General features: G+C 34.6%; 1 protein-coding gene across 3 annotated transcripts; it reads right to left on the minus strand.

Annotated features, from left to right (window-relative positions):
* Positions 1-4,498: 4,498 nt before the first annotated feature.
* On the minus strand, positions 4,499-25,994 carry LOC128206634 (cysteinyl leukotriene receptor 2-like). Of its 3 annotated transcripts, none has more exons than XM_052909218.1 (3): positions 25,976-25,994; positions 10,162-10,263; positions 4,499-5,767 (listed from the first exon to the last, which is right to left on the minus strand). In XM_052909218.1, exons 2-3 carry the CDS (start codon positions 10,216-10,218, stop codon positions 4,571-4,573), a joined length of 1,254 nt encoding a protein of 417 aa, XP_052765178.1. In that variant the 5' UTR covers positions 10,219-10,263; positions 25,976-25,994; the 3' UTR covers positions 4,499-4,570. The 3 variants fall into 3 exon arrangements, with proteins under 3 accessions (XP_052765178.1, XP_052765177.1, XP_052765176.1); XM_052909217.1 differs by lacking the exon at positions 25,976-25,994 and adding an exon at positions 10,815-11,259; XM_052909216.1 differs by lacking the exon at positions 25,976-25,994 and having other exon boundaries at positions 10,162-10,574.
* Between the last annotated feature and the right edge of the window lie 1,594 nt (positions 25,995-27,588).

The raw sequence follows: 27,588 nt of genomic DNA on the forward strand, positions 1-27,588 counted from the left end.
AATCACACCATTGTTTGTGAAGAGTAAGTGAAACTTTTAGGCGTTGAGGTAGATAGTTTGTTAAATTTTAATGCCCAGATTTCTAAAATGTGCAAAAGCAGCTAAGCAATTGAATATTATTCAAAGACTAAGCAAATTTTTGACAACCAATACTCAGCTTTTTATCATTAAATATTTTATCAGATCCAATTTCAACTACTGCCCTGTCGTTTGGCATTTTTGTAGCAAGATCAACACAGAAAAATTGAAACAGATTCAATACAGAGCTTTAAAAAATGTTTTTAATTATAACACCTCAACTTACGAAAATTTTCTTTATAGAGTTCAATTACATTTGAGCTGGGTAAGATACATTGCAATGAAACTTACAAATGTCTGTATGGTATCTCACCAAAATAGTTTCAAAACCTTGTACATTTTAAGACATGTCATTTTAATATGAGATACGAAAACTGTGTAGACATTCCATCAGTAAGAACAACTAAATATGGGAAAAACTCTTTCCGCTTTGAGGCCAGTCAGGTTTGGAACAGCCTCCCAAAGTAAATAAGGTGCTCCTATAACTACGTGGAATTTAGAAGGCTGATCCGCACCTGAACATGTCCCTCTTGTAAATGTTCAATGTGTAAATAATATCGTTTTGCTTTAAAAAAAGTAGAAGAAATTGAGAACTATAAGATGTTTCACTGAATATCTTTTATCATTTGTCTTAACGTAAAGGGGGTTTTGTTTTCAGTGGGGTGGCTTACACCCACTGGACAAGATATGGCATTCAAATACCAGAAAAGATTACAGCGGACTTATTAAATTAAATTGCATAGGCTAATATCTTATTACGATTGTCTCAAATTAACATGACATCTGTCGAACACATACAACTACTTGTGTTTTTCTTTCGGCAAGTATTTTGTTAAGGTGTTATGACTTAATTTTTCAATTAACATTATTTTACAGTAATAGGTGTAATATCAAAATAACATGATAAATATAATACCTCTTCTAAGCAATACTTTCCAAAGATTTTTCCTATAAAGCTAGATTAATTATAAGTTTTTACAAACTACACATCGATGTACAAAGCTGTTATTCCCTTGAATAGTTTGCTACTTTTTGGTATTTCAATGTATATGATTACCCTTTAAAGGGGCTCTCTCACGTATGATAAAATAGCGATAAAAATTGTCGGAAACTGACATAGACTTGGCATCTATGTGTACAATGCATTGAAACTTACTAACTGAAGTACCACATAGTTTACAATTTATTTAAGTTAAGCAGTTATTTCGTATTTTTCCATGGGTATGTCTACTAGGTAGAATTCATTCCTTATGCGTGATTGGCTAGTCGATGGTATCACGTGATATTACCGAGGTAGGTTTATAGCTTAATTAGGTCACCCGGTTTTTGTTAGCCTTTGTAGCTCAGTTAGTAAGACGCTGGTCTTTAATTTTTGCGACGCGGGTTCGAACACGGTCTCCGACACAATGTTTTTTTACATTTTGGTACTTTTTTTCAATGATGATATCAAAGCGTAAGATTCGTTACAGAAAAAAACTTTTTTTTGGTACCAATCTGTGACACAGTCCCTTTAAGTTAAACTTTTGAAACAACTTACCATTTTACAGTGGTATATCAACTAGTGGAACCGTGCGCATGTGGACTGGCCGTACAGCCGGGAAAACTTGCTGATGCTATCACTGTTCTCGATGCTCTTATCCAATTATCCTATTTGTATTTGTATGCATGCTCCAATATGTGTTCACTTTAAATGGGGGTCCCGTATGACAGTGCTACACCCTGATGCACATTAGTTAACCAGGGTAGCTCTAACCAGAGTTACATTTTGTCTGTGCACTGTGCTTCAAAAGCCTAATATGAGTAAAACCCTTATCGGAGCACTCGACAAATTGGCCTTGTCCGAGTGCGAGTATTGATAAACTTAAACACCTCCGGTTTGACAATCGAGGCCTTCATATGGCAGCAATTGCAATAAGTTATTTAGTCAATTGTTCGAGTCCGCACGACCTTTGTATGTATTTAAAGATTGAATTATTGAGCGATAAAGACACATGCCTTTCGTTCTACAGTCGAACCCCGCTGGCTGGAACTCTCATGAACCGGCAAAAATACCTCGGACCTCGGAAAAATTGGGCCAAGCGGGAGTTCTTACATTCAGTGTAAAGACATGGGTCCCTTACATCAAGTTCAGGCAATCGATGAGTTCGAGCCAAACGTGTTCGAGCCAATGGGGTTCGACTGTACATGCAAGTTCGTGTAGGGCCCGTGTAAAAATAAATAAAAATGCTAAACGGGTGTCTTTTTAAAAGTGCTAGAGAAAGATAACTACTAGAAAATGTAACATTTCGGTTATGTTTAAACTAATCGTATATAAAATGTGTCACAAATGTGAACTAAATGATCGGGGTCGGTGCACCTTGATGTAAAAGTTTTAAACGGATTACGTGGCCGCTGTCAGAGTTTACGCCTTAACTGTCAAACATCTCAAAGCTTTTCATATCGTTAACATCAAATTGCCATGATAAAGGACTTCGTATTCACATTAAGATATTTTTAGTTAATAGCAGAACACTAACAGTTTATAAATGTACATTGACATAACTTATCCACATGAAATTAATTTAGTTCCTCTGTATTTTTTAAATGAAAACACATAGTGTCACTAACATTATTTTATTTCTTGTTCATATTGTATGCTTAGGGGTGGTGTGAACAGTTTATAATAGATTTTTGTTACGTTTTATAATCATGTTTTGACTATAGCCTAGCGTATCTTTTCACGGGTTGAAGTTTGATTGTCAGTAAACGTAATGTTAAGCTAAATGATTTGCTAATGGGGAAAGAAGCCCATGTATAGTCGTACTGGGGCAAGGCCCATACTGCGAGTGCTCCGATAAGATTGTAAATCATTTTAGGTGTTTTGGAGCATATTGTACAGACAATATGTAACCCTGGTTATTATTAGGCCTACCCCGGTTCTTTAACGTGCACCGATGTGTATAGCACTAGCACACGGGACTACCATTCGACGTCCTTTGCGGAAGAAGATTAGTATTTTAGTAGCGCGGCGGGGAATCGATCATGCGCTCTCGTGATTGACAGTCAAGTGTGTTACCACCAGACCTCGGATCCGCCACTGACGATTTGATTGAAATTTTGATATTATATAGACACCTTTGATCATTCTGGACAGCTCGAACAACCTCGAACGTTGTGCCGGTACATCAGTATACATGGTTCGTAAAGTTTTAAATAATAGTATTAGTTCATTGTCGTGTTTTAACGTGTATTTTGTACTACTAAATTTAAATTGATTGCCGGTGAAACGAAGTATCCATATCTTAAATTACTATGCGATCAAGCACAATTCATAGTTTGTGTCGTTGATGCTGTACCGTTTATGATGTCAGATATATATAGCGATTTATAATTAGGAAAGAAATTGTTTAACTCACGATCTGAGTTATTTTGTTCATATAATTAAAACAAAAATGAGCCATGTGCGAACAATTAAACTGGATTATGCGCTAGGAGCGTTACAATGTGAGCCAACCTGTTACAATGAATGTTGTTGCAAAGTATACTCCTTACACTACATCGTGTCATTGGGTTAAGAAGAAGCTGTATGATGATTATATTATTTGTGTGCGAGTTTACAAGGATTAGTAATTAGGTGAGGATAGAGTCACCGTAGCCGCAATTTCTGTTATTAGTTGCAGGTTATAACAACATCCTATACCTAGTCAAGTGATTAACTAATTTCCAGGGGAAAGATATTTCTCTTATCTTCATTAGATATTCACCGCATTCAATTATTTTTATGGAGGCCTAATTTTACGTCTGAATGGAAATATTAGTTCAGGCAGATATGTATCGGTTTAGGCAGAAACACCTTTTTCATCAAGTAGTTGACTGTTGTTTAGCCTTGATAGATAAGTTTGCGATAATCTGGAAGAAATTTCTTTTTTTATTATGCCATGATGTAGTAAAGGTGTTGCTTTCCTTCTAATGTTTGTGTTATTAAATTATCTAAACCTGCGTATGAACAGCTTGCAGACAGAAAAACTACTCTACAATACCTATATATGCATTTATTCTGATTCGAAAAAACATCATTTCTTTTTTGCAAATCTAAATCATCCAGTCAGTGACCATATCCATCGAAACGACTGTTTCACTGTATTACACCCCTCTTTAAACAACAGTACTTTTTGATACAACGATTCGAGGAGATGCTGTCAAAAACGCATTTGAGCTTTTGTATAGGTGGCAAAGCTACAAAATATGACAAAAGCAAAATGAATAAACAGGCCAGAAGCTGATTGTTTTAAAAAGTGAGCAATTTTCCGATTGTGATCGTTGATTTCAAAGCATATTTTGGTCATAAAAAGAATAAACCACTTTTATAAACTTGCCGTTTTTGCCGTTTTACGTCCTTTGACTACTTAATACCTAAAACATTTATGTATAGAACAAATAGTAAATATCAGTACGATTTTATTATGTACATATTTACAAGCAAACTACGAGTGATGACGTCACATCGATGACGTTACACCCACGAGTTTGGTGTTGTTCTGGAATTTGTTCGCGTGCAGCATTTGGCATTGTTCTTGTAACTGTTTTGTCTAGAGTCCCGTCTAGAAAACACCTGTTTAAGTTCTTGTCTAAAGAAAGCTCCAGTTACCGCATACAAAAAGAAATTGATACAATAGTTAACGTAGAAAATCGTCCTGGTGACATGGAGTATTTCATCCAGATTTCCAAGGTGATCGTCTTGTCTTTGTAGAGCACCTGGGGTATATTCATGAACGTTAAACATTTGTTTTATACTCCAATATTTCTTGCACCACACGGCAAAATATGGCAAATTCAATCCAACGAAGCAAATCGAAACTGCCAACAATATGAATGTAAATTCCAGGCGTATCACCGACTCCTCTGTAACCACGCGGATTTTACGACTTCTCCTGTTCTGCAATACCAGTTGACGTATTATTAGCAAATTCAACACTGTTATAATAACGAATGGTATGAATGTTATAGTGACACCGAATACACTGTCCAAAATGAACGAGATATATTGGCTCCCGCGATCGCTCGTGCATAACGGCCTTCCATTCCTCAGAACATATGATCTGCTCAGAAAAGGTTTGAATGCACATCCAACAGCGGCGAAGATTATCGTCACAAGTATAACCTTTGAGGCGCTTTTCCTGTTGCAAATATGCCGTCGTCGTAGAGGGAAGCACACACCAATAAATCGCTCAATTGTAAAGAAGACCACGAACCAGGAGGACAGGAATCTTGCGATGTATTGCAGGTATAACATGATCTGACAAACACCGTTATATTGATGGAACTCTACCGCGTAATGGTCCGAAAATGACGTCAGTCCGTATTTCAGCCATTCTGGTAGAACATAAAGCAACAACGCAAGGATGTCTGAAGAAGAGAGAGCAGCAAGATATAGACTTGCTGATAACTTACGCATGTTCTTAGACACAAACACAATCAATGACAAAAGGTTGCCAATCATGCCGACGATTAAAATCACCGGTGTAACGTAAGTAAAGAAATGGTTGGCTGTATTCGTGTTGTGAGGTATTTCTCCATCTAGTATCACGTGTAGATTCCCGTCGGAAAGCGAGCAGTTGGTCCCGTTGTTTCCGGTTACGTTGGAAGTGTTGTTCCCAAAACGTTCGTTCCAACATATTAGAGGACCGTACAAAGTTGATCCGCTCTCATTCTGAAAACATTCAAAGGAACATTAACACTTGCACAGGCTAGAATTGTACGACGTACGGATAATTCATTATAAGAAACGATGCACCAAAGGACAATGAATTCTCCTTGAACAGATGCTATTTGACATTAATTATTTCCTCTTCAAAATGGATTTACATTAAAAACTACTTTGCAATGTCGTTCCCGCGATCTTCCTGATGAAAAAAAAACATTAAAACATATTATAAATGCCTGTCATTGTCACTGTATCATCATTTGTATCTTCTGTATCGTGCAAGTCCCTGTTTTATAAAGTGCCTTATCAGACATCTCTGTTAAGTTGATACATATATCATCAAGACAAGAAGATATTTAAAGTGACTCTCTTGTTCAAAATCAATACATACACATGTACTTACTAAATAATACATTTATGAAAATATTTATTACTAAAAATAAGATTATAACCGTGTATTTAATAGCTGAAATCCCAAAAATATTAAATGATTGGTAAAAACTATGATATTTACTGCAATCTAATATTGTCTCATAAGTCAGAAATAGCGTGATTTCTGCACCTTTCTTCCAAATTGAATACGGTATCATATAAAAGCGCCATTGTTTTCAACATGTGTTCATACGTTTTGGTATATTAAAACAATTGTATAACATGTGTTAAATCCTATTAGGAGTTAAAGTGCATCTTAAACCATTTAAAGGCTTTTCTTCAATGCCTTAACTCGCTGCTCAGACATCTAGCTAAAATTATGGCAATGTCAATTATCTAAGAGGTATTTCGGCGATAAAAAAACACCGTGTCAAATATGGTTTCCGTTTATTTCACTCAGTTCAACTAACATAGATAAGACATCCAATATCATGCTAGGAAAGTTTATTTACATGTATGTATAACAGTCGGTACTATTATTTTGGAGTCAAAAAAAAAATACAGTCGAACCTCGTTGGCTCGAACTCAATTGGCTCGAATTCCTCGTTGGCTCGAACTCTATTGGCTCGAATTCCTCGTTGGCTCAAACTAGATGTAATGGACCGATTTATATTAACTGAAGATTAGAATTGCCGCTGGGCTCTAATTTTCCGAGGCTCGATGTATTTTCGCCGGTCCCTGGGAGTTGGAGCCAACGGGGTTCGACTGTATAACATAATTGTTGTTTTCGCACAGTGAAGGCACCAATAAAAGTGGTATTAAAATTCGCGTTCTTGACTGTTCATAATGGATTATGTTAGAATATATTTTCCAGATGTTTGTTAGGTTTCAATTGGGTTTTATTTTGGTGGAGGAGGTTTTTGAAATGTGAATGGAAATGAGAAACTATATATATCTACACTTGAGAAATTAACTTATGCAAGACGTGTTTTATGAGACATTTCATTTAACTTCTAACCAACACAAGTTATTTTTAAAATGTCTCGTTGGCTTGATTAATGCAAAATTGCAACAGACGCTGAGACTCTGAGACATTTCATGAAGCAGTGCACAATATAACGAGCTGATACCTGCCAAATTGTGTCAATAAATTAACATATCCTTTTACGCCATTAATCCATAATATATTGTTTATCATAGAACCGAAGTAACAAATTACGAATGCTTTGTATGAAATATACCATTATGCGCTACGATTTATTGATGTATATGGGACGTAAAAAATGACAATATCTGTGCGTCTGTTCTTACCTAAATCTTACGGATACTATACAATCTTTACGAGCCAAAGAACAGTAATCATTAGCTAGGTATTCACCAGATGTAAATTAAGTACTGTTTTATAAGAATTAATGCTGATAGAAAAGACTGTCACCAAGCGGTTATATTTGTCAGTGTACATGCGTACCCCCGATAAGGTCATAAGTGGCCAGGTGGTTGTATAACCGAGCCCTGAACCACATTCGCTGTAACCTTTAACATTTAACCCGACTGTAGTTCAGTGTGTGTGTATACCACGTGATAAATTACGTCATAAATACTCCGGCGGAAGACAACATTTTACTTAAAATGAAGACTTAAAACAAAGATAACTTTTTTTTTACTACACCATTTTAAATGAAACAAAGGGCAGTCTATGCCGGTTAAAGAGCCCCGCCTTTGTTTTATTGCCGGAGTTCGATAAGGTAATTAGTTTCATCAAACATTTCGACAAACCTTTTTCCAAATTAATGTTTTGACAGTGCTCCGTCAGACGGCCGCTTTTAGGAAAGGTTTGTCGAAGTGTTTTAAGAAACTAAACTCTCAATCAATCTCTGGTAAAAGACTGAAGGCGGGGCTCTGTAAGCGGCGTAGACTGCGCTATGTTTCATTTTAAATTGTAAAGAGATAGTTAACTTATCTTTGTTTAAAATCTTCATTCAAAGCAAAATATTGCCTTCCGACGTAGCATTTATGACGCAATATATTACGCGGTATACACACACTGGTAGTTGTACGCTTTGTAAATATGATAGTTCTACGTTATAACAGTACCTCTGAAAATGTAAGGATTTATTTTTCTTTGGAAGGAAGGATAACCGCATAGGTACTTTTAACTAAATTACCTTAATTTTTTATCATCCGAGTCAATTAACTTATGCTAGCTTGATCGTATGGACAAGATAAAAATATATTAACAATTTTACATCACACGCTCAAAACCATCAATATATTATAATCATGCCATAAACCAAAGGTAAAGACACAAAAAGATGCATTAATAAAAAACTTTGTAATAAAAAACCGGTTCCTTCGCCAAAAAAAAATTGACAGTAAAAATAACTCATTTTAAGAATTTATTGTTTCAACTATTCGTTTTCCTTTTAATGATTTGACATTTATTAATTTTCATTATTTTACATGCAGTTCTAGAATACTTACATATAATAATAAAACTGTAATAATAATAATAATAATAATGATGATAATAATAACAATAACAATACTAATAATAATGATAATAATAACAATAACAATAACAATAATAATAATAATAATGATAATAATAATAATAATAATAATAATAATAATAATAATGTTAATACAAGGTCTAAATCTTTATTCAAAACTACACAGCAACTTAATTTACCTTGTTGCAAATATGTAGCAAGTTTTGATGATCTAAACCTATCAAGCTTAATTTGGCGTGTTTTCCGACGCTTATCATTCCATTACCAAGGTGAACGTTCTTTAAGACGCTATCAGGACATGTTATCAGAAATTTGCCTCGAAAGGTTGATTAATTAAATCAATGATCAGCGTCTCTTGGAATTTGTGTTAAATAATTCAAACAAGAACTATCATTGAAAACGATCCTCGGTCGTGGCAAACCTGTGGGAAGACTAGTGTCCGAATGGTTTGAATGATCGACATGCAATAAAGTTTTTGGTTTAATTGTTGCCAAGAAATAACCGGCAAAAACAAGCCGATTTCCATCTTAAGTGGCATTTTCCTTGTGTTTTGTTAATCCATACATTTCGTGACGAACGATTATATAAAGTAAAACCAAGACGGAAATTACTCTGGTCTGAATAAGAACTCAACGGATAACGTCATTTACAAGAAAATGTCATTTTAGATAGATAATTAAAACATATCCAGGACGAATGTCTCATTAGGAACACTAATATAACCCTCAGGCCCTGATTTCTCGAAACTTCTTAAGCCCCTTATAACAGGATTAAACTAAGCTCACTTTTTTTGGTGTTCAATAAATTGCGTAATATTAACTTCTTTATGCGTTTTAACACTTTAGACAGGAATTATCTTTATGATAATCACAAAAAAGCATTTTTCATTTATCAAAATTCAATTTACCGGTAAGTATGTATTTTGGCTTATTAAAATAAGCTATTTAAGCCTGTTTAGCTTACGAGGTTTTGAGAAATTGGGGCCAGGTTTGTTTTCCTTTTCCGGGTTGTCGGCACTGTGACATTTATTTCTTATTAATAAAAAACATCCTACATAACTGACGAAAATAAAATGTTGCCTTGTTATTTGTCATAAAAAAAATTTGACTCCATTTTCTCTCATCGACGATCAATTTAACATAGTAGATGATACTTCATATATTTATTTTTAAAGTAAAAAATAATAAGGCATCAATTTAATTTAAACCTCTTTGAAAATATATAAAAAAAACATGTTCTAACTTGTAAACATATTTAAAATGTCGAGTTACTAAAAGTATTTTATTACTGCAATCTAGTATGTCACATGCAGGTTTTTAGCATACAAAAAACTTGATTCTTTATGAAAAAAAATGTACATATCATATTAGTTAAATAAGTTAGTAATCTGTTGAAAATAAATCCGGGACGTACATCGTATGATCCAACTGGTAATTTCCTTGTAAATTATGCACGAGTTATTACGCAAAAGCTGTCTTTACTACAACAGATACATCGAAAAAGTAAAGTATATCTTACATCCGATCTGAAAAGCCTCCCAAATTGCTCCCGGAAGTCGTTCATGTAATCTTGCATCGTGTTTGCCTTATCCTAGCCCATCACTGCCACCTTCATATAAGACTGTAATTAAACACACCGCTGTAACATATATAGACGCTGTACAGAATGTCACTTGTTTCTCGTAAGCTTCATACTTATACAACATTATAATCCAATGTAAGGCGGGAAATGATCCAGTCATGAGAACATTGTGCAGCAATTATATTTAACAATTCGCCTAGAAAACCCCCCACATATGTTAGTAAACATCAACGACTACCAAAACTATAACATTCAACGAATGGAGTTTTATTATTTATGAGTGTGTTTTAGACGTCATGGGTCGAAACAGCTCAGTTCAACTATGGGAAGGGTAATAAAAACATTTCAACAGGTTCAACCACTTCGAGATATTTCGTAATCACGTTAACAATTCCCATCGCATAATAGAGACATAATGTGGCGAGATATTACAACAATTACAGACGTTCATGAAACCTATAAAAACACTCCCATGCACACTTTTATTGTAACAACAATTATCTGATCAAAAGCACTTTTAATACTTTGTTTTGTTTCTACTTAGCGCCATTCATACAAGTAAGATTAATCTATTATAGTGAAATACTTACATTTGTTTTTAACTTTGTAGGCGTCTGTAACGTTTATTCCTCAATTTCAAATAGAGTTTAACTTGTAAATATAAGCCGTCCTTAATCAGATCCAAATTTGAGTAGTGCTGAACAACATGACAACTTATAACTCAAGTATATGTACCCTGCACCTCTCGTAACGCCAGACCCAAACACATCGCAACCACTGTTTCCTCAAGATGCGCTGTTTTATTTGATACCCATCTAGCGCCAGTGTTGCCAAGACCGCGTCCAATTCAGGAGTAACCGTTATGAAAGCCAATAATCTGTGATGTTGCGCTGATGTAGCAAGCTTGGATTTTTCCATTAAAGATGAAACTACCAAACAATTGTGTCAAACTAATTATATTAGTACTAGACACTTTGCATGAACAGTCATGAAATGAATATTTTATCAATTTCTAACGCTTTACAACATGTAACGGGTAACTTTTCGCTCAAGAATAATGAAAAATACATGGATACATAATGTTTTACACAAATATATGGTATGTTTAATACAGCGAAAACGAACTGTTATAATCGTTTATATGATGAACCACATTTGAATAATCCAAATAATTTATCAACATGTACACAAAATCGGTAATTAACTGACCACGAACAAGTGTTTTATCTGACCGACCCACTTAATGAGGTTATTTACAAGTAACTAATGTCATGGTGATCTGTGTTTTATGTATACTGGTATGCATGCTTAATCGACGCACTTTGTTAAACAGCAAACTTGTTTAATATACGCAGACATAAACATGCTTATGTACTTTAGGGGTATAGTTGTTAACATCAAAACCATTAACAACAATGATTCATCATAAAGTACATATATTAAGTGTTTCAAATACGTTCGAAAGGCCAATAAGCTGAAGTACTGATGTTGTCGAATATAAAATGTTTATGTTATTATTTGGTGAAAATATGGTGAAAATTTGACTGCGAGAACTTGAAATGTGGTTAAATTATATCGCTCTTCACCAGTTATTGAACGTTGTACATGACAACGTGGTACAAACTAATGACGTCATTCACTACACATGCACACACACGCTCGTGAATATTAGCAAAAGCTCGCATAAAGGGTGCCCTAACTTTTACTTATTTGACAGCATAAGTAAAACTACAAGGAAGGTAGTGCAATAAGCAGGTAAGAAACACCTTGCTATTGAAAAACGGATGGATTAGGAATAAATGTTTGAAACGCAGAGCTAAAAAAATGACTTTTCATCCTACATTTTCCAGGAATATTCAATGAGAATGACGGGAAGTATATTTTTTAAGTATGTATATACATGTATTTGTTGTCATTTGTGTTTGTACGATATTTTGGTATATGACCTTCTGGTGGATATAAGGTTTGTTTTGGACATATGCATAAGATACAATATGATGACATGGTTTACTTTGAATGGTGCGTTTATGGTGTAAATGTTTCGATCTGTTTTGTTCTGAACCTGAAAGACCCTACTTATATGAAAAAAATAAAAAGTTTAATTTTATGTTTTTGCATTTGTATACATTAATATGTATCAAAAACGCCATAATAAAAATAATATCAATCTAAAATTAAAATAAGTTTATTGAAATGAGTATAAATAGTTTGCTTTGGAAGGAAATTATCCCCAGTTTATGTTCGCAATAAAAGTATCACAACACAACTCAAGTGTACATGATTTATGACAATCTAGGAGCTTAGTGTAGTCTTATATTTTACAATCTAGTGTTATCTGTAGACTATCTTAATATTGCGTTTAAATATGAATACATTTATAATTATTCTGTACATTGTTTATCGCTTTTAATTGATGTTAGATTCTATAAAATCTCTTAATTATTCACTGTAAGCGCTCACCTGCTATCTAAGTGTTAACTGTCTTTTTATTTCGTCTGATTCACATTAATTATTATTTGAGTCAAAGCCTAATTGAGGCTGATTTATGTTTTTTAAATCTAGTTAAGCTTACGGTTCTTGCTCTACTGTTTGCGATCACAGAGGTCATCGTCTGAATGAGCGTACGACCAAACCCCGTAAGGAAATCCAGTTGAATACTAAGCCAGCGTCAGAAATGAAATGAAAATTTTAACTCGTATATTCAAATACACCTAGTGTTTTAATTCAAGTCGAAGGTTTTTTTGTTTTTTTTTAAATGTTTCATCGTATTACGACCAATATTCGTTTGTTTGTGGTCACCAAGCCAGTCAATATAAGTATCTTCCATATGTATGCGTGGCGGGTGGAAACATCGGACCCGAGAATACGCGTGCCCGAGGGTCAGATTTTTACATTCGACCCGCATACCTGTGAACGGTACATTTGTTCCATATATATGCGAAAAACTACAGAAAAATGCTCAGTAGCAAAAAGTTTAAACATAAACCCAGTTTAGTGGCAATGGGCAAACGCCAAAGACATTGAATACAAAATCACAAACAAGAAACCATACCTATAATTGAAGTAAAATTATGACAGTGTACATGTTTGGTTTAGAAATTTCGCATGAAACGTTGTTTATTGACGCCAACGTCATCACGCGCAGTAAGTTGAAGTGAACGTCAAATAGTTCCCGATTGCGGTCGCCGTTTTAAGGTTTTCAATAAATTTGGTATTATTTTTTTTTGCTGTATATTGTATTTTGTTCTTGATCCATCTGCTTTTCTAAATATTTCTACTTTAATATAGAATCATTATCCATTTAGTAATTTTCTGATATTGCGCGTAGATGCACATAAGTCATCTTACCCGGGATAAGTAAGGCAAAAAGATCTGATAACAATTCGGAAACGCATGTCCGTTATGCAAGAAGTGAATTTTCTATGGTTACTACGGTTTCCTCAACAACACAAGACCATTCTCTCGTGTAACATCATGCCAACAACTGTGATTAATATAATGATGTAATACTTTGTTTCACAATCGTTGTAGAATAACTAAGTTTGAACTTAAGACGACCCGAAAATCGAACGTACAATACTGTAGTGGATAGGATGACAACACAGTGTCTAAATGAAGATGTATATACAACGCCCGTTAAATAGAGCAGTCTAAATACTAATTATTTAAATAGCAAAACAGAAATCAACAAGACGACAGGGACAACACAACAAATGACTGTTTATGAACGGTCATCACGAGTCGGTTTGCGGGATGATGGTAAAACGTAACGCATTTTAACGTGTAAAATTGGAGGAAAATGATTATGAAATATCACTTTCAATCAAATATGACTCATACCCTTATACTGTCTCTTGCAACAAAAGAACCCCAGATAAACTAATGACCAACTGTCAAATTGTATTTGCAACCTTAAATAATCAGCATTAATGTATAAAGACATTTTATACATAACAGGAAAATTGAGGTATGAAATTTGCATTGTAATAAAACAACAACTTCATCATACACTCCCTGTAAAGCGGCGAAATAATCTACAACATTGCCCTATGGGGCTTTATACACTATATAATGTTCTGGGTAATTTAATGCTTTTCGCACGTATGTCGCAACGACACACGCGTTGACATTCTAAAAACGACTTCTGGTATCATTCTTGTGTCAAGTTTTATTTTAACCTAAATTGTTTATTTTGGTTTATCGGGGAATGTTTTCTTATGAGGGTTATGTAAAATACCATTTGTTTTTGTCTACCAAAGAAGTAAACAAAATGCCTTCGGGAACAAATATGTCTTCATACACTTTAAGGTTCCTATCGAAGGTTTATCAGCCCGCTAGCAAAGTGCATGTGTCAAATTAGTTTTGCTGTTGGGATGATCTCATGTTTTATAGTTGCAGAATAGTTAAAAACCATAAAACTTTCCAATTACAAAACCAGAAAACATCTATATTATATTTACACTGATCATTAGTTACTGTGCACCTACTTACCTACTTCTGATTGGAATAGAATCACAACATCAATATATGTTTGGCTTTTGGAACCAACAAAATAGCAACTTTCGAAAATTGATTGCTCATTTAGCAAATCCACCACAGCATGACACAGCGTTGATCTAGCCGATGGCAGAATAAAACTCGGGGAAAAACTTAAACTGCAGCCATTTACCTATTCTAGCCCGTCTTCTAATTAAAGTAATGGCGCCTTTTCTTAATTGGGTAGAAAACAGTTGCAATCACGATACTGCACCGGTACAATTCTTCATGTTAGTCAAAGCTGTATAGAACAAATGATGACCAAACATAATTTATTACCGAATTTCAGAAATTTCATGACTGAAAGCGATTTTGCATTTTAAAGAGTAATTTCTGTTGCTGATATTCGTACTGGGTGCTTGACAATCCTTGGAAAAATGTCATATATGACTCACATACATGGTTAAATATGATTCTGCTGCAGTCAATTTATTAAGCGTTTCTAAATGTACCCAATGGATTATAATCTGACTTTGTTTATAGATTACCTATTGAATGGATTCACATGTATATTAATATGAATATTTAAGACCGTTTATTACACGGATATCATTAACCCATCTGTACCATATTCCCATGTACTGCTCAAATGTAATTTTTTCTCCAATGGCATATATGCATTTATCTCATATACATCTTAATTGCAGCTATGATTATATGTTATATCTCTCAATGACCGATCGCTTTTGACACAAACATAACACACAATTTAGCAATGAACAATGTTATCTTCTATCTATTACATTGTACATGTTGTGTAAATTGTTTAAAACTTTGATCTGTTCTGTTCTGTTCTGTATATCACTAGACCAAGGTATGTTTGCATAGTACAGAACTTTACTTCGATGAAATTGTTTAGCTTTTTTATTCAAAATGATTAACCAAAGATTGCACATTTTAGTACTGAATTTGCTTGATTGTAAGAAACGTAAATGAGAATCGATTTTTTTTTAATATCGGCATATTAATATTTTAATTGTGCACTGAATAGTTGTCAATACGATTTGATAATTGATTACACATCTTTTTTAAATTGGGGTTCATAAAATAAGCTTCAACTACCTCCAGACAACAGCACCTTTAACTGTCAATCATTGTTGCTTCGCGCATAAAAAGAGGGCAGAGCAATTTATTAAAAGTAGACGACTGTACCAAATCATTTAGATTGACAAAAAACTCTCAACGAAAATGTGTTTTTTTCTTTCATGCTTTTCGATGATATATGGGGTTTAACCAGTGAAATAACAACAGTGAAAATATCAATTTGATATTTTCACTGCAAAATAAGGAGTGAAAATATCAACTTTCGGAACTACTTTAAATTCCTTTGTTGTTACATGTACTTGCCTACTGGACTTCAATAAATTATGTAAAAAAATGTTAAAAAAATATAAAAGAAATGTTTTATAAATTTAGATAAATATATAATTGGAAATTAACAACTTACCGTTTATTACCGGTTATCCCATTTATCAAACATTTTACTGATCTTTGAAGCTGAATGTTCGAACATTTGCTTTCATACCAAGCAAATTAGAGACAAAAACAACTGTTCGAACATAAATAAAATTTTATATCATCGTTCAAATGTATTTTGAACTGTTAACCATTGTAGTACGTAAATTGAGCTTCCTGGAGAATTCACACAACAATTTAATTTCACTCGTGATCATAAAAAAACTACATTTTCACTCGTGGCTACGCCACTCGTGAAAATATGTTTTTTATGACACTCGTGAAATGAAATACGATCTTACACTGAAATAAAAAAATATCCTCTATGTATTCACTGTCAAATCTGCTCGACATGATATGGAGCTACAGTTAATGGGGGTAAATCCTCGATTGTCATTGGCCCACAAGTATGTGCGAACACCAAATAAGTTCAAGGTATTTGGCAAGGAAGTTATAATCGAGATAAATCTTCAAACTGTACGTTTACAGCAGCAAAAAGTCGGATCCTCCATACCCCGCATATGTTTCCATACCCCGGACATGTCTCCATATCCCGAACATGTCTCCATACCCTGGACATGTCTGCATACCCCCGACATGTCTCCATACCCCTGACATGTCTTAATACCCAGGACATGTCTCCATACCCCGGACATGTCTCCATATCCCGGACATGTCTCCATACCCCGGACATGTTTCCATACCCCGGACATGTATTCATACCCCTGACATGTCTCAATACCCTCGACATGTCACCATACCCCGAACATGTCTCAATACCCCGAACATGTCTCAATACCCCGACATGTCTCCATACCCCGAACATGTCGTCATACTTCTGTCATGTCTCAATACCCCCGACATGTTACCATACCCATGACATGTCTCAAAAGCTCCGACATGTCTCCATACCCCGAACATGTCGTCATACTCCTGTCATGTCTCCATACCCATGACATGTCACCATACCCCGGACATGTCTACATACCGAGAACATGTCTACATACCCGCGACATGTATCAATACCCCGGACATGTGTCTCTTCCCCGGAGATGCCTCCATATCCAGAACATGTCTCAATACCCCTACATGTCTCCATACCCCCGACATGTCTCCATACCCCCGACATGTCTCCATACCCCCGACATGTCTCCATATCCCTGACATGTCTCCATACCCCCGACATGTCTCCATACCCCTGACATGTCTCCATACCCTTGACATGTCTCAATACCCCGGACACGTCTCCATACCCCCGACATGTCTCCATACCCCGAACGTGTCTCCATACCCCGGACATGTCTCCATACCCCCGACATGTCTCCATACCCCGGACATGTCTCCATACCCCGGACATGTCTCCATACCCCGGACATGTCTCCATTACCCCGACATGTCTCAATACCCCGGACATGTCTCAATACCCCGGACATGTCTCCGTTCCCGTGACATGTCTCAATACCCTGACATGTCTCCATACCCCCGACATGTCTCAATACCCCGGACATGTCTTCGTTCCCCGGACATGTCTCCATACCCCCGACATGTCTCCATACCCCGAACATGTCTCCATACCCCCGACATGTCTCCATACCCCCGACATGTCTTCATATGAAACATTTAACAAGTGAATTGTTATGATGTTGTATGCAATAAAACCGAGTATGTAGTTAATTCACTTGCATGTAAAATTGCTTGAAGGCAGCAGTAAAAGATAAATGAAATAAACTAGTTGAGCGGTATTGTGCACCGTGCTCTCGAAGAAATTGTTCCAAACATTAAAAACCTCCTGTCTCTCGTACAACCTGTTTATAACGAGAAGTTCCTTTCCTGCACAGACTTACTGAATAGTATGCGGCGCCAATTAAATTAAGTAAAATGAAGCATTTGATGCATACATGGACTAATACTCTCATTGAACAATTGATCTTTGTAAATAATCTACAATCAAATACATGATTGATTACATGTAGTTTTAGAGTAGTTGAAACTAATTCAAAACAAAGCAATTATTCATTTCAACAATGTTTAAAACATTTGAAACATAGAACCAATGTGTATTTACATCGGTTAACGTATTAGAACAAAAGTACGTTTTTCGTTACGCACTAGAAAGGACATGTAAGACATGTTTTATGTTAGACCAGCTACTTACCATCGTGTTTTGGCTCATTAAAATATCTACTTTAATAGTAGTGATGTACAGGATATTTCCTTAAACTAGGCTGCTCTGTTTGATGGTGTTTTCGTTCATTAACTCCAGCATAACAACGGTAAACAGATAAACAAATAACCGAAGCTTAACCGTTCAGTTACTCACAAGGGGTAACATTATAACGATATTCACTTATACCTTACACTAGTTATTGAACGTTGTCCTTGACAACATGATACACACTAATGACGTCATTAACTACACATGCACACACACGCTCGTGAATATTAGCAAACGCTCGCGTAAAGGGTGCCCTAACTTTTACTTATTTGACAGAACAACTGCAACTACGTGCAAGGTCATCGAATCAGCAAGGCAGATACATCATGTTTTTAAAAAAGGATGCATGAAGAAAAAAAAAAAAGTTTGTAAAGCAGGGCAAAAAAATGTTTTTCTCCCTACATTTTCCAGATGTGTTCAATGAGGATGACGGGAAATATGTTTACATTATGTATTTACATGTATTTGTCGTCATTAGTGTTTGTACGATATATTGCCATATAGGTATATGACCTTCTGGTGGATATGGGTTATGTTCTTGACATATACATAAGATACAATATATCAATGATTTAGGGACATGTTTTACTTTTATATAATGTGTTTATAGTGAAAAATGTTCACAATGAAATACATGTAAACATTTTTCCATGTGTTTTGTTCTGTACCTGAAAGGCCCTGGTTTTATGATAAACTTATAACATTTGATTTATGTTTTTGCATTTGAATTAAAAAAAATATTAATTTAAAAATAAAATATATGCTTTTTGGAGACGTGAGTGTAATTTGTTTGATGTGGAAGAAAATTATCCTCAATCAGTTACGCAATAAAACGGTTTCAAACAGAATCATTGCTCATCTTCAGCGTACATGTTGTATGATCCGTCAGGAAATAAGTGTGATCTTATAGATAACAATTTAATGTTATCGGTGGGTAATCTTGGTACCGCACTGAGATACATACATTTATAATTACTCATGGTTTATGGGTTTTAAGTGATGAATGATGCTATACAATCTTTTTATAAATGACTGAAAGCGCTCATCTGCTATCTAAGTGTTTACTGTCTTTTTATTTTGTCTGATTCACATTAATTATTATTTAGGTCAAAGCCTAATTGAGGCTGATTTATGTATTTTAAATCTAGCTAAACTTATACCTCACGCCCTACTTTATACAAGTACAGACGTCATCAAATTAGCGAACGTTCGACCAAACATTGCAAGAAATTTCAGTTGAATACAGAGCGAGTGTCAGAAATGGAATCAAAAAGTTAACTCGTATATTCAAATATACATTCATTGTACAGTCTTGAATTTTAAGTCTTATGATTTGTTTAAAAAATATGATATTACGACAAAGAACAGCAATGCTTTTGGTTATCAGTTGGTGGTGATCAAGCCGGACAACATACATGTGTAAGTTTTGTTCACTTGTATGCGGGGCGGATGGAAATATCCGACCCGAGGGTACGTGGGCCCGAGGGTCAAATAATTACATCAGCCCTCATACATGTGGAGGATGCTTTATCTTGAATACCGAAATTTACCGAACAGTTGTTTATTGACGCCAACCTCATGACGCGCAGTAATTTGAAGTGGACGTCAATTAGTTTTCGACTGACGTCGCCGTTTTAAAAAAAATCAATTAATTTTGTATTCAAATATTTGCAGATGTAACCTGTTTTGACTCTGTTCTTCTAAAAACTTCTATTTTAATTCAGAATTATTATCCATGTAAGTAATATTCTGATATTGCGCGTAGATGCACATGAGTTGTCTTACCCGGGATGAGGAAGGCAAAATTATCAAGTCCTGATAAAACACTTGAAAACGCATGTCCGTTATGAAAGAAGTGAATTTTCTATGGTTACTATGGTTTCCTCAACAACACAAAACCATTCTCTCGTGTAACATCATGCCAACAACTGTGATTAATATAATAATGTAATACCTTATTTCACAATCGTTGTAAAATAACTAAGTTTAAACTTAAGACGACCCGAAATATCGAACGTACAATAATTCCGTTGATACGATGACGACACGGTGTCTTAAAGGCCTAGTTTAAGCCTTCTATAAGTGACCCCCCCCCCCAAAAAAAAAGAAAAAAAAGAAAAGAACTGTGTACTGTACACAACCTCTGTTTATTGATATCATCTACTTGCCTTGATCCCTCTTATCAAATCTCCAATCTGAGTATCCTGCTGTGCAGTTTTGCAAGTTTTATTATAGAAATGGACCCTAAATGGCTCTAAGCCAATAAACGAATACACAGGAAATTGGCCCCAACTGTGACAACAATGCATTCAGCAGGAGATGCACAGCAGGTGATTATCATGCCAAGCATTCCTTACACTAGGCCTTTAATGAAGGTGAAGTATACAAATAGCAAAACACAATTCAACAAGAAGACAGGGATTAATGTTTAAGAACGGTCATCAAGAGTCGGTTTGCGGGGTGGTTATTAAACCAGTCACACTTGTCCACCCATATTCGTTACGAACGTTATCAAGTAAAATTGAGGAAAATGGATTATAAAACTGTCAACTTCTATCAATTTGAAATTTGAGTTATACCCTTACACCGTCTCTTATAACAAAAGAACCCCAGATAAACTAACGACCAACTGTCAAGTTGTATTTGCAACCTTAAATAACCAACGTTAATGTCAAAAGACATTTTAAACATAACGGGAAAATTGAGGTATGAAATTTGCAATGTAATAAAAAAGCAACTACATCATATACTCTCCTCAAAGCGGCGAACTAATCTACAACATTGCCCTATGGGGCTTTCATACAGTCCATTATGTTCTAGGTAATTGAATGCTTTTTCGCACTTATGTGGCAACGACACAAGCGATGGTATTCTGAAAACGACCTCAGGGATCATTCTTATGTCAGGTTTTAATTAAACCTGTATTGTTGATTTTGGTTTAACGGGGATTGTCTTCTTATGAGAGTAATGTTAAAGAAAATTTGTTTTTGTCTACCAAAGAAGTAAACAACATGCCTTTGGAAACAACTATTTATAAATCCACCTTAAGGTCCTTATCGGAAGTTGATATGCCCGTTGGCAAAGTTATTATGCACCTACTTCTGATTGATGTTCTGGCTTTTGGAACCAACAAATTAACATTTTTCAAAAATTGATTGTTCATTTAGCAAAGCTTTCACAGCATGACATAGCGATGTTCTAGCCGATAACAAAATAAAACTCGCGGGATTTTTTTTACTGCAGACACTAACCTCATCTAACAGTCTTCTTATTAAAGTAATGGCGCCTTTTCTTAATTGGGTAGAGAACAGTTGTAATCAGATTATGCACCGGTGCAAATACTCGTGTAAAAAAGCTGTATAACTCCCCCTAGAACTTAATTGAAACAAAAGAATGACCATAAAGCTTATAGTACGGAATTTCAGAAATTTAATGATTGAAAACGCTTTTGCGTTTTATAGTTTGATTTCTTAGGTCAGGCGATATACATTTCTGTTGATTACTGATCGATACTTGAGATGTGATAGCAACACGCTGGGTGCAACGGCTAGCTGCAGGCGAGCTGCTGATATTAATACGGGTAGCTTGATAATTCTTGAAACAAAATCAAATATGTCTCACATATATTGTTAAATATGATCGTGCTGCATGAAAAACTCCCTGCATGAGATACAGTCATTTTATAAGCGTTTTCTTAAGATACCCAATGAATCATAATCTGACTTGTTTGCATGCGTTTCTCACTTACCAAGCGAAAACGCTTCTCTGAATTGTTCATGTCAATTTTTGTCGACGTATACACACGTTGTTTAAATCTTTACATATATGTATATGATCGTGCTGCAAGGAACCTCCCGATATAAGATACAGTCAATTTATTAAGCATTTATAAATGTACCCAATTAATATTAATCTCACTTTGTTTTTGTTTGGCTTATCAAATAAAAATGGAATCACACACGTTATTACTATGAATATTTAAACCGTTTATTACAAGGTTATATTTTACCCTTCTGTACCAAATTGCCATGTACTGCTGTTAAATTGTCTTCAATGACAGATATGAATTTAGCTATATCGCTCTCAATGAACGATCGCTTTTGATACATGCAATTTAGCAATGACCAAGGTTTTTTTTATATCTTAAATTGTATATATTGTCTGAATTGTTTCAAAAAAACTTTGAACTGTTCTCTTCTGATTTGTATAACACTAGCTTTTCAAGAGGTTAAAGTCTATATCGACCACCGATGGATATGTGTATAAACATATGATGATCTGTTTATACCCATTTGGGAGGTTATCAGTAGTGACTTAATAAAAATTGTCAATTGGTGAGTGGTTTCCTTCTTTTTGCTGCTGTCTCCTGTTAAATGTTTTATGAATACTAATTTGTAGTTGATTATAAACATGATTGACCAATTTGTAAGTTATAATCAGACTTAAACATCAACTCTTGATATTTAAGTTGTAGTTTAATTTATGATATTTCATAATTGTCACTTATAGTTATACCAACAATTGAAAACACAATTTAGTTAGGCATAAAAAGGAAATGGGAAACATGTTTATTATTTTTTCCAAATGAGCTTATGTTATTTTTGTTAAAACAATCAAAATGAAGCTTTTTAGCTTTTACTAAAAATGGCCGTATTGTTTCAACTTATTTTCTGTATTATGCAAACTGTGATTAACATGTCATATAACATGACCCATGATTGGAAATAAAATTTATCTTATCTTATCTTATCTTATGTTGATAAACTTGTTGAGTGTTCTACAAAGCTGAAACAGATAATGTGGCGGTTACTCAGGATATTATGAATCGTCATTCGTAAAATTTAATGCAGATCATTTGAAATTTGGTTGAACAGGCCCCCTCCCAATAGTTCGGTAGTAAATATCTTGCTAAAATATGCTGATAATTTGATATCCGTTACGTGGCTACTAATTGTAAAATATGCAGATAATTTTGCCATGGTTCAAACATTTCTATTTTCATTTTAGCTTTAAATTAAAATATCAACAGTATTGTGGGCATACCGGGGAAATATATACTCAAAATTGAAATTGTGATAAAATGATGTTTCTAGTTTCTCCACATACCTCAAAAAAGTATTCTTCTCCAATAGTGTTATTGGCTAAAATTCATTATAACAAACTTTTTTTATACCTAAAACAGTTATAATGAAATTATTTGGTGTTCACACATATTTGTGGACCAATGTGATCGCTCAATGTTCTGTACATCGCCAGCTGAACTCTTACATATACAAATACTACCATAGTCGGTTATGGTTTCCTTAGTGTTGAATGTTAAGCAAATTGCTGTAAATAGAATAAATCTTATTTAGTAGTGCTAGTGTTATCTGTTTATCTATAACAGTCATTTTATTCTATTGGTGCTATATTGGTATATCGTGTAATAAAATCAGCCCCTATTGTTTTTAATGTTAATAAATCACAGTTTTAAAACTAAAATTTTATTTATGTGAATTATTATGTAAATGACGGCCCGTGTGGTTAAAAAAAAACTGGAGGATAATTCAATAAACAAGTTAAAAGTACGTCTCTTTTTTAATGAGTAAAGCCGACTGCATATCAAACTCTGTGCAATTTCTCTTTTTGCTTCTTATTTAAAAGCTTTTAATGTTGAACCTATCAATTTAACTGAAATGAACAGCACATGGGAATTCATTTGAAATACTTAACAAGTGATTGGTTATGGTGTAGCATGCAATAAAACCGAGTATATAGCTCATTCATTTTCATGTAAAATTGCTTGAAGGCAGCAGTAAAAGATAAATGAAATGAAATAGTTGAGCGGCATTTTGCACCGTGCTCTCTCCGACGAAACAAATTTAATTTTACATATTGTTTTAGTTTATATGATTACTTATCCTAATCGCAAATGGAATGAAGCAATCGAATGAAACTTAGCGTGGTAAGACTATCATGCAAACTTAACAGTTAATTAAATGATGCATAAGCGTTAACCGATGGCTATTAAACAACCTGTAATTAATTCGGAATTTCTACAAACAACAATAATAGTTTAAGATGTAATTTTGATATACACGTGTAAGACCTGTTCCAAGAAAGAAGTCGAAACAAAGATGCATAAACCAATTTTCTTGGTGGGGCGTTAAAGGATTTCCATCTGTTTAGGTGAGGGGCGTTATAGGAGTTATTATCTTGGTAGGTTGTTTAATGAGTTCCCAATGGTTTGGGCGAAGGGCGTTATAGGAGTTGAACTTGTCTTGTGGAACGTGAAAGGAGTTGCAATGGTCTTGATGGTTGGTATGTACCAGATATATTGATTGTTGATTGGAGTTGTCTTTTACATCAGTTTCATACAAAACATTCGATTATGTACTAAAACAGGTGTTGTAGTAACAAACTTCGAAGAAATTATTTCAAGCATTTAAAACTTCTGTCTTTCGTACAACCTGTTAATAACAAGATGTTCTTTTCCTGCACAGACTCGCTACATGGTATGCGGCTCTAATTGTTGGTGATTTGCATGCTAAGAAACGGATATATATAGTTTGGTACGCAACACTCAAAATTGACAGGTTTGAAAGTGAAAAAAGTCATTTACCTCATGTTACAAAACATTGTTGGGTAAATGCAATGCTCTAGTCACCAATGCATCTCCAAATTAGACATTCACCCTCGTAATTGACATAAACGGTAATCTTGTGTTTTTTTTCGATCCACATGCCTAATTCAGAGTTATTTCGTTTTTTGAAGATGTCTTCATGGACTAATATTCTGGAGACAATTGCTCTTGGTTAATTATCTTAAATCAAAAACATGATTGATGACATGCTTGACAATCTGTGTTTTAGTCGAGACAAAAAGTGGTTTTGAATGAGTCTTGATAGGTGTCAATCTGAATCTTCATAAAACAGTATTTGGTATAAACTTTGACTTTGTTGAACAAATTGAAATGATTGCCGAACAAGTTGAAATGATTATCAAACATTACTTAAAAAAATATTGTAAATAATGTGTAAAACAGTGTTATGTAAACGTTGAAGTTCGTACTCATTTGTTTGTGAGGCTGACCATATTGAACAGCAAATCAATGTCCCTTTGAAGGACGCATTCAATGCTTACGCGACTTGTATTAGATCAGATACCTTTGTATAATTGATGCAGTAATGAAAGCAAGTGCTGGGGATACGGAATCTTCCGGTTGTACGTTTATCTCTTTCTACCTTGAAAAATAAGTGGCAATATATCTTTTAGCTAAAACATTGGAATATTTTCAATATTTACTTATATATAGAATACTATATTATCTTTCTAATAGCTGTATTTATAATTAAAGAAGAAATTATATTTTAATCAATTCAGAATTGTATCAAATTTGTCTTTATTTTGTTATTATGAAACTTCTCAAGGTAATAATATGTTTGTTTTTTACGTTTTTAGTCCGAAAGAAGATATATATGTATAACCAAGTGCACATGCAATATATGTATCGAAATATTTGCGAATTAAATTCAAACATATATAAGGGAAACTCCTAGAACTAACCTTATTCCCAAATTTTAAATGATGGTCCTGGTTAAAGGTAAAAGCTCAACAGACACTAGACGAGAGACACACACTGTTCAAAGCACCACTGACTGACCACATTCATTACAACGCAGTCATACCCCACATCCGTGAAAACGTGCGTGTAAATCATCATGGAATACGTCGTCGCCATATTTTTGTAACTATCCTGCAAATTAGCTTTATTGTTTCCGATATGTGAATCAATCGCGCATTTGCTCCATTAAGACTTCACTCTGTCGGTAATGTTCTAGATAATGCGTTTGTATAATGTATTACGCCGACAGCCGAATGATACAGGCTTCAGGAGCAATGCAATTACTTCGGAAAGCAGTGTTTTTCTTAGATAAGTTTGTTATTGTGATTTTCTATTTTTATCCTAAGGAATTGTCCGGTATGTAGCCCGAAAATAGGAATCTCATTGTTGATTCTTCATTTGTATCTTACATAACATTGCCTTAGACTAAGATGTGGGTTTATAGGGAAAAAAGACGCCAGCTAGTACTTTTCTTATATGATAAGGTGCACACTTTTCCATAATATGCGTACTTTACTAACAAGGCCGCAGTGTGAAGGACGAAGTCACATCTTCCATTACTCAAATGCATGTTAATTTGATATGTTTCAACTCGTTGATTATTCTACATGTTTATAATGAGCAATTTACAGGGACATATCTCAACATGTTTTACAATATAAGTTCACAAAACTTTGTTACAATGACTTGAAAATGTGTTCGGAATCGCTGAAAAACCACTGGAATGGATAGCATCATACTTTCAAGATAGAAAACAGACGGTATACATTGATGGAGTGTTGTCAAACCCGGTCACACTGAATTTTAGTGTTCCACAGGGGTCCGTATTATTAGTCAACAAACTGCAGATCGTTCAAAATACAGCTGCCCGCATCATCACCAGAAACTTGCGGTACGATCATATCACACCTGTACTTAAAGAACTACATTGGCTTCCAGTGCAATACAGAATTCAGTTTAAAAGTTTAACGCACACCTACAAAGCTTTAAACGGAAAATCACCAGAATATTTGAAAGAAATGCTATGTGTTTACAAACCACGAAGAAATCTGCGATCTCAAAACAAAGCACTTACTTTAGTGATACTAAAAAGTAAAACTGTAACTTACGGCGACCGACGTTTTGAATATGCAGCTCCGAAACTGTGGAACGACCTACCATCCGGTGTGAGAGACTCAAGTTCATTGTGTTCATTCAAACGTGCACTTAAAACACACTATTTCAAACAGGCGTATGAGTAGCATTTTTACCAGGAATGATCTGTGACAGTGATTCACGAAGACTGTGTGACCATTATGTGATTTTAAACATAATTTTACAACCTGTTTTATTTCTACCATGATCTTTTTGTACAGTTACATATCCTATGTAAACTGTTTTAGACTATTGATACAATATATAAATGCAATTTAGATGTCAGGCGTAAATTATATTAATATCATTTTTAAATTTTTTCAAAGTTTCGCTAGACTATTTTTTATCGTATGATATTGATATTTATTGTTTTTAATTCAGACGACCAGTTAAATACCACATTTCATTTTATTGTGTTTCA

This window comes from Mya arenaria, chromosome 10 (assembly GCF_026914265.1).
Source record: "Mya arenaria isolate MELC-2E11 chromosome 10, ASM2691426v1".
NCBI lineage: Eukaryota > Metazoa > Mollusca > Bivalvia > Myida > Myidae > Mya > Mya arenaria.

Bases quoted from the DNA above. Each gene is read 5' to 3' on its own strand.
- LOC128206634 (XM_052909218.1), bottom strand. From the start codon at position 10,218: ATGCAAGATTACATGAACGACTTCCGGGAGCAATTTGGGAGGCTTTTC. The intron at 5,768-10,161 runs GTAAGATATACT...GAATGTTTTCAG, and splicing joins GGAGGCTTTTCAGATCGGAT to AATGAGAGCGGATCAACTTT.